This window comes from Mauremys reevesii, linkage group 6 (assembly GCF_016161935.1).
Source record: "Mauremys reevesii isolate NIE-2019 linkage group 6, ASM1616193v1, whole genome shotgun sequence".
In the NCBI taxonomy this organism is placed as follows: Eukaryota; Metazoa; Chordata; order Testudines; family Geoemydidae; genus Mauremys; species Mauremys reevesii.
Window position 1 is genome coordinate 128,855,259 of NC_052628.1, and position 8,906 is coordinate 128,864,164.

The 8,906-nt window shown below is 52.3% G+C and overlaps 1 protein-coding gene across 1 annotated transcript; it reads left to right on the forward strand.

Annotated features, from left to right (window-relative positions):
• Positions 1–1,960: 1,960 nt before the first annotated feature.
• LOC120407316 (class I histocompatibility antigen, F10 alpha chain-like) lies at positions 1,961–8,504 on the forward strand (the record flags this gene model as incomplete). Its single annotated transcript, XM_039542825.1, has 3 exons — positions 1,961–2,225; positions 7,123–7,401; positions 8,422–8,504. Coding segments are annotated over 3 exons (627 nt in total), but the record flags the coding sequence as incomplete, so codon positions are not given.
• Between the last annotated feature and the right edge of the window lie 402 nt (positions 8,505–8,906).

An 8,906-nucleotide genomic window follows, 5' to 3' on the forward strand; every position in this document is an offset into this window, starting at 1 on the left:
CCCGGGGCGGCCAGGTGAATGCAGAGGGGAGGGTGAGGAGATGGGAAGCAGAGGGTCAGATGGGCCATTGCCTTGGAAGCTGAAGTTCCCAAGGATGAGTATGGGAGGCTGGAAGGGAGAGCCTGTTGTGGGGATCAGACAGGGTGGGTGTAACTCCCCTGAGCCGTGTCTGGTGTCAGTGGGACACTCACTGGAGTGAAGGGATCAGGGGTTCAGTCTCTGCAGCACCAGGCCCTCTGTCTGGGAGCCGTTGCCCTTCCCTACCCCCTGCTTTGGCCCTGATCCTGCCTGTGGCTGTGTGGTGTGAACCCGACTGTACGGACGGGTGATCAGCCTGTGAGCTCCACAGGGCAGGGCCTGTGCAGTGACTGGCACAAGAGGGGGCCTGGTCCCTACAGGGGACCTAGGTTCAGCCACAGCATGAATAAATTAAGTCCGAAGCAGACTGCAAAGAGTTACAAAGGGATCTCACAAAACTGGGTGACTGAGCAACAAAATGGCAGGTGAAATTCAGTGTGGATAAATGCAAAGTAATGCACCTTGGAAAACATAATCCCAACTATACATATCAAATGATGGGATCTAAATTAGCTGTTATCACTCAAGAAAGAGATCTTGGAGTCATTGTGGATAGTTCTTTGAAAACATGCACTCAAAAAAGCGAACAGAATGTTGGGAATCAGTAGGAAAGGGATAGATAAGAAAATTATCATATTGCCTCTATATAAATCCATGGGATGCCCACATCATGGATACTGTGTGCAGATGTGGTCACCCTATTAAAAGAAAAGCTCTATTGGAACTGGAAAAGGTACAGCAAAGGGCAACAAAGATGGTATGGGGTATGGAACAGCTTCCATAGGAGGAGAGATTAATAAGACTGGAACTTTTCAGCTCGGAAAAGAAATGACTAAGGGGGTTCTAATTGAGGTCTATGAAGTCATGGAGAAAATGAATAAGGAAGTGTTACCCCCTTCTATTTATTTCCTCTGGGGCACCTGGCATTGGCCACTGTTGGAAGATAGGACACTGGGCTAGACCCTTTGGTCTGACCACAGGCACCAACTTCTCTTGGCACCGGTGAGTGCTCAACTGCCCCCATCCCCGCCCCGACTGCACCCCTGCCCCACGCCCTCCCGACCCTCCCCCATTCCAACCCCTTCCCCAAAGTCCCCGCCCCAACTCTGCCCCCTCCCTGCCCCTATTGGACTCCCACCCCGGCCCCGCCTGCTCCCCTGAGTGTGCTGAGGTCCCTGCTCCTCCCCCCTTCTTTTCTCAGCTTGTTTTGCGATGGCAAGCGCTGGTAGGGGAAGTGGGGACGCGGCACGCTCAGGGGAGGAAGCGGAGGTGAGCTGGGGCGGGGAGCTTGGCTGCCGTTGGGTGCAGAGCACCCACCAATTTTTCCCTGTGGGTTCTCCAGCCCCGGAGCACCCACAGAGTTGGCACCTATGGGTCTGACCCAGTATGGCCGTTCTTATGTTCTTAATAAATTACAGAAAATTGTGTGCACAGCTGGGGCCCTGGCTCCCACCTGCAGTTTGGACACATTCCCCCGCCCCCCCTTGTGCTCCCAGCTTCAGCTCTTGCATCTCCTACAGCCCCAGCCCTTCTCCTGCTCCATCCTCCTCCAGCTCTGCCCTTCCTCCTGAGCCCCCGTTCCTTCTGCACACTCCCCTTCAGCCCCCGTGCACCCAATACACTCCCCCGTCTGCTCCCCTACTCCTCACACGCTCCAGACCCCCTCCCATCTCCCCCTCATCTCCCCCGTCCATCCTTGTCCTCCTTCTCCTTCTACCCCAATCTCTCTTTCTCCCTGGTCAGGCTATTCTGTGGGCCATTCTGCAGGTCTCCCTCCCACAGGAGCGCTCCTGGGGGCCAGCACCGCCTCTCGTGTATTGCCAGGGGGTCCATGGCAGGGTTGGTGCAGGTCTGACCTCCCTGCCCCAATCTTCCCCCCCGCGGCCTGCACTCCAGGCGTGTATTGGACACGGTGGTGTCGGAGTCCGGCCCGGGGCTGCCCTGGTTCAGCCGTGTTGGGTACGTGGACGATCAGGTCATCTACGTCTACACCAGCGGGATGCAGAGGGCGGAGCCCCGCACAGTGTGGATGGCGCAGAACGAGGGCCCGGAGTTGTGGGACGTGAGGACCTGGTGGGCACAGCGCCACCAGAAATGGTACAACGCGAGTCTGAACACCCTGAGTCAGCTCTACAACCAGAGCGAGGGTGAGTGCGGGACACGGCCAACCTAGGGCCATGGGGACACAGGGACGGAGCGGGAGATGGTGGTATCAGTGTGAGCGGGGGAAGGGGACGGAGGGGCTCGCAGGGCATTCCAGGCAGGAGATTGTTGCTGTGGTGGAAGGGAAGGCGGTGGCCAAGGCATCCCTACAAGCCACCCTTGACACAGTGGATGTGGTGGCTGGGGCTGTGGCATCAGCAATCGCCACGCAAAGGGGCTCCTGGCTTCAGTCCTCTGGCCCCCAGACAGAGGTCCAGCAGGCTCTTCAAGACCTTCCGTTTGAAGGGACTTCGCTTTTCTCAGAGCAAACAGATACCAAACTGCACAGCCTGAAGGACTCCAGAGCAGAACAGAAGTTATAGGTGCAGAGAGCCACCCCCATCTGCCTCAGCCTCACTGCCTGGCCCTCACGGATACTCAGGGGGCTCCAAGCAGAGCTTTTGACCGGGTGCCTAAGGGCATTACACCAGTCGCCATACCAAATCCTGCCCCCTTTTTGTTTTTGGATTCTCTCTCCTGCTTCAGCTCAGCAGGTCCCTTATCACCACAGACCATTAGGTGCTGAGTGCGGTGGAGGAGGGTTATACGTGTCAGTTTGTTTCCATGCCTCCCTCCTACCTCCCATCCCCATCCCTCTTCAGGGACCCTTCTCATGAGCAACGTTTAGCCCAGGAGGTGCAAGCCCTTCTCTGGGTAGGAGCTGTGGAGGAGGTGCCTCAGAACTTAAGAGGGAAAGGGTTTCACTCCCATTATTTCCTAATTCCAAAGGCCAAAGGGCGTCTCTGACCCACTGGGCCTGCTGATTAATGAGCAGAAGCCGACACTTCTCCCGGCTCAGAGGACAGAGTTTATTGGAGTGATGCTCAATTCTACCCAGGCCAGGGCCTTCCTCCCAGAAGCCCAATTCCAGTCAGTGTCGTCACAGGTCAAGGCCCACTCAGGCTGTCGGGTCACATGGCCGCGTGCATATACGTGGTGTGGTATGTGAGGTTGCACCTCAGACCCCTTCAGGCTCAGCTAAACTGCCGTCATTTGGACTCGGTGCTCACAGGGCCTGCCCATCTGAGGCACCTCAGGACACAAGGTCAGTGGTCCCAGCTGGAACTCTTGCAACAGATAAACGTCAGAGAGCTCAGGATGGTCCGCCTAGCACACAGGTGTTCTTACCCCCCATCGTAAGCAAGTTGGTGCGAGTTCTTACAGACAACATGGCAGCCATGTTTTATATCAACAGGCAGGGAGCGTCCCGCTCTTCTCCCCCCTGTGTCAGGAGGCCATTTGCTTGTGGGAGCTCTGCATAAAGCACTCGATCCACCTCGAAGCTTCTCACCTTTCGGGAGCCCAGAATGAGCTGGCAGATCAGCTATTCTCACTGCGAATGGTCCCTATGACATAGCAAGGACCATTTTCCAGTGGTGGGGTGCTCCCCTCGTAGACCTGTTCACAACCAGACAGAACAGGAAATGTCAGCAGTTCTGCTGTCTGTGTGACTGCAACCCAGGCTTGCTCCCGGATGCCTTCTTACTCCCTTGGAGAAATCACCTGTTCTGCGCCTCCCCCCCCCCATTCCTTTTGTGCACAAGGTCTTGCTGAAGGTCAAGGGCGAAGGTTATTCTCATAGCCTCAGCCTGGCCACATCACCACTAGTTTGGGTTATTTCTAGACCTGTCAGTAGCAACTCCAGTGCCGCTTCCTCCCCTTCCAGACCTGATCTCGCAAGATCACGGCCAAATGCTCCATCTGCCTGACAGCTCCACGGTTAAACCTGCAGAACTGGCCTGTTCGGAGCAGGTCTGTTAGGTCTTGCTAGGCAGTAGGAAACCATCTACCAGAGCTACTTACCTGGCCAAGTGGAAGCATTTCTCCATTTGGTCTCCCCAGCAGGGCCTCTCACCAGGGTGCCAGAACCTCCCGATGAGTTGAGGGCCACTGGTGACACACACACACACACACACACACACCACACACCACACACACACACACCACACACACACACACACACACACGTTCCACCTCTTCTCAGGCTCCACCCTCTTCCCCTTGATCTCACCTGCTGCTAAAGTGGCAGGGCCATGGCTCCTCATTTCCCCCTGATCCAGCACCGCTGCCTCTCACCCACTGAGTCATCTCTCAGATAAAGCAGATACTCCAGAACAGTCTGGAAACAGACAGGTCTAGCGATTTCATCTGCTAAGGCACACACAGCCGCGGTCTCCGCATTCTACCCCCTGCTGGGTGGTTGATCCGTTTTTTCACATGAAATGTCCATTCACTTCCTCAAAGGCTTTGAAAGGCTCTACCCCCAAATCTGGGAACCCACCCCACTGGGGGACTTAAACCTGGTCCTGTCAGAGCTCATGGGGCCACCCTTTGAGCCACTGGCATTGTGCCCTCTGTTGTACCATTCCTGGAAGGTCGCCTTTCTGGTAGCAATTACCTCAGTCAGGAGGGTCTCGGAGATGACCACACATGTCAAAACCTACATATACAGTGTTCTTTAAGGGTGAGGTACAATGTCACCCCCACCCCATGTTCCTCCTGAAGGTAGTCTCGCACTTCATAGCAATCAGGCTATTTTCCTGCCCATTTTTCCCCGAAGCTTCACAAGAATAGGGAGTATCAGAGGGGTAGCCGTGTTAGTCTGGATCTGTAAAAGCAGCAAAGAATCCTGTGGCACCTTATAGACTAACAGACGTTTTGCAGCATGAGCTTTCGTGGGTGAATACCCACTTCTTCGGATGCAAGAATAGGGAGGAATCTCCATACTCTGGATGTTAGGCAGAGTGTCCTAGTGTTCTATATAGAAAAGACTATAGAGAAAGTCGATCCATAAATCCACACAGCTCTTTGTGGCAGAAGTGGATAGGATGAAAGCCCTACCCATTTCGGCTCAGAGAATTTCATCCTGGATCACATTGTGCATTCACACGTGGTATGAGCAGGCAGGTGTCCTATCACTTGCCTTCCTGACGGCCCATTCTGTGGGAGCACAATCTTCCTCAGTGGTGTTCATGGCCCAGGCCTGATCCAAGATGTTTGCAGAGCAGCGACCTGGGCGTCGGGACATGCTTTTTCTTTCAACTACGCCATTGCTCAACAAGCTAGAGATGATGCTGGGTTTGGTTGGGCAGTGTTGCAATCCATGTGTCCATGAACTCTGAGCCCACCTCCTACGGTACTGCATGGGAGTCACTAAATGTGGAATGGATACGTGCAAACATTTGAAGAAGAAAAAATGGTTACTAACCTTTCTGTAACTGTTGTTATTTGAGATGTGTTGCACACGTCCATTCCATGAGCCACCGTCCTATTCATCTGTTGGAGTTGCTGGCAAGAAGGAGCTGAGAAAGTGCGGGGTCAACCAGTCCCTCCACTGTGACATGAGACCGCTGCAGTAGGGGGCGCTAGAGCTGGCCCGAGGGGTACCACCGAGGGAAAAATTCCCGGTGATTGTGCGGGGTACGCACACCTAACGTGGAATGGACGTGTGCAACACATCTCTAAGAACAACCGTTACAGGAAGGTTAGTCACTGGTTTTTGTCCAGATCTGGGGCATTGTTCAGGGACACAGCTTAGTGGGCTTGGCTCTGTCCTATGGCTGTGACACCAAATTGTATTTTAATCCCTTGGCCTACATTTTTCCAGAAGTGATTAGTGATATTTGGGTGTCTGATATGAAGAGGCCAGGTGCTCTCACTTTCTGATCAGGCCCCTTTAAAAGGTCTCAGTTGGGCACCCAAAATCACTAGTCATTTACTTCTGTGTATCTAATGGTGGGGGGTGGGAGGGGGGTGGAAAATATTTGGGACCCTGTGTGAATTATTTTTGTGCCCCCACATTCTGCCCCGTTTGCCAAGCTAGGGGTCTGATCTGTTCCCCACACGTTTCAGTCTTCCTTGTGATCCCCACAATGTTCTCTGTTCACCACAGCCTCCCTCCCTGTCTCCTAAACTCTCCTGTCCCCATCCCCACAGCCCCTTGCCCCCCTCTCCCAGTCTCCCTCCCTGCCTCCTGTCAGCCCAGGAGTGGCTGTATTAACCGAGTCTGCACTTGGTTGTGTGCGAGATGGGGGCCGTTGCTGTGATGATTAGCCTGGCTGTGGGAAAATGGCGTCCAGCTGAACTAAGGGCCGTCAATGGTCTGATCCTTATAGGGAATCACCTTGAGACAGTGGCCATGTGAAAAAGAGGCCAAGCATCCGAAGTTGGTTCTTTGCCATTCCTAGATTGAGTTGGGGGCATGGGGAAGATGGGGCAGGGAACAGAGTGACCCTGCGGATTCTGTGAGGTCATTAAACCAGAGCAGAGGTTAGTGTGGGGGACAGACCTGTACCCCCTCCCCACAGGGACATGGGGGTACTGTGAATGGAGGAGGTGGGGGACCAAGTGACCCCGAGGACCCTGCAAAATTAATACAACCAGCGCAGGAGAGAGGGGGTACAGACCCTCTGCACTCCCTCTTTTCTCCAGAATGACCCTGACTACCAGAACTGGGGGATCCTCAGAGAGCAGAAGAGAGCTGGAGGGGATAGACCCATGCAGTATCCGGAGTGCTCCCTTTGGGGTCGTGCCGCCCTGCACCTGCTGCAGGGAGCATACAAGAACAAGCAGCAGTGAGTTACTCCTTGAAGGTTGTGAGCTCTATGCGGTGGGGGGTCTTGTAAACTAAAGCCCCAACATATGGAGAGGGCGGCCCATGTGAGTTTGGATTCCCTTCTGAAAGGAGCTGGGAGGGTGTAGGACCCCACAGCATAAGGGGAAACCCCATTTCTCAGGGGAGGGAGGGCCCAGTAGCAAGGAGAAGAACCACTGGGTACCTGCAGTGGGGTCTTGGTGAGATTTTCAGAGACAGGCTGCTGCTGACCCTCCGCTGTGTTTCAGGGTTTCACATTATCCAGACGATATTTGGCTGTGATCTCTGGGAAGACGACGTCATTCAGGGGTTTTACCAGGATTCATATGACAGACGAGACTTTCTTACCTTCGATAAGGAGACCATGACTTGGGTAGCAGCAGATATTGGGGCTCAGATCAGCAAGAGGAGATGGGATGCTGAAGTAGATGACAATGAAAGATGGAAACACGACCTGGAGGAGAGATGTACAGAACTCCTTAGCCGGGAAATAGAGTGCGGGAAGGAGACTCTGCAGAGGAAAGGTAAGATGGGGGACAAGCCTCACCGAGAAGGTCACTACAAATTACATCTCCATTCCCCAGCCCCAGTTCCAAAATGGGGCAGGGGGCGGTTCAGCTAACCTTGCTCCCTGGGCAGCTCTGCTGGAAAAAAAGGTAAGAAATTGAAAATGTTAAAAGCAGCTCACTGTAGAGAAGCTGCATCTCCAGAGCCACTTGACCAAATGAGCCCAAATTCATTCCACAGATTCTACCTCTTCCCCTGGTGTGACGCAGCGTTATCAAGGCAATCTGCCTGTGCACGTGCATGATGGAGCACTCTGAGAAATAGAGTCTGTAGAGAAAGTGCCACTGAACTTTGATCATGGAAGTGCCACCACTTCTATGGGCACCAGCTTCATTCACCATGTAATTCTTCCTCATTCACCGTCTGTACCATCATATTTGTTGGGTTACCCCCAGCCCCTGTGTCCCACCAATGACGGTAGCTTTGTTCTTGTTGCCTCTTTGTCCAAACTTCTCCCACAGTCATCGATGTGCTTTCTTCCATGCCATCCCCTACATATGGAATTGCCTTCCCCATATCAATCTGGAAGAAGGCTCCCCTTGTCCTTAAAGTTTTCCCCGTCAAGATCTACCTTTTGCTGCAACACTTTCATACTTATTACTTGGTTCTTTTAGCAATAAGATATCAGATAATCACACTCAGTCAAATTTATTACCAAAGCTTTTTAGTTAAAGATTAATCAGCACAAACATAGCAGGGGAAGAGGTTAAATGCTTTACCACTTCAACTCAGGAGGACAGTTGCAACCTAGTCTACTTCAAAATGTTAATTCACTATTGCCCATGTATGTACCTTGTCTGTTACCATGGCCACAAATATCCCAGATTAGTTAGCATCATTACACACCCTAATGTTTCCCTTCCCAAACAGTTTGCGCTTGCTGTTCAAGGTTACTTGAAATTTGTACCCAGTTTTTTTGCAACAGTTATACTAGTTGCTTATTTCTCTCACAAACCTCAGCAGAAAATGATCTTGTCCTTGGCCATCTTTACAAATGGCAACAAGAAACAGCCATACACAGCAATGTAATGTGTATTTCAGTGCCAAGAGGCTGGGAAACTGATTTTTCAACATGTGTAAATATTGGGTAAATAGTTTTGTTAACAACCTACAAGAAACTAGCCAATTAATATTAGCTAGTTTGAGGGGCAGTTTACAGCCATGTGTCATGTTTTTTGTTTAATGGTCCTTTCCATCTCTAATTGGTCATTTTATCTAATTCATTTTTTGCTCCCTGGGCAGGGCAAGATTCTTCTCTCTTTCAAATCCAGGGACTGAGAGGAGATGGGCACAAACCTAGCACATGATTGACATCTGTATCTGGAGCTTAGTGAAGCCTTTCAAGGTACTTGTGTCACTGTGGCTGGGAGCAGAGGCTTTTGGTTTCCACACTCATAGAATCTGGTCAGGGACCTGGATTCAGGGTTCACCATTGCTGATGCTGTGAATTCAGCACAGAAATCCA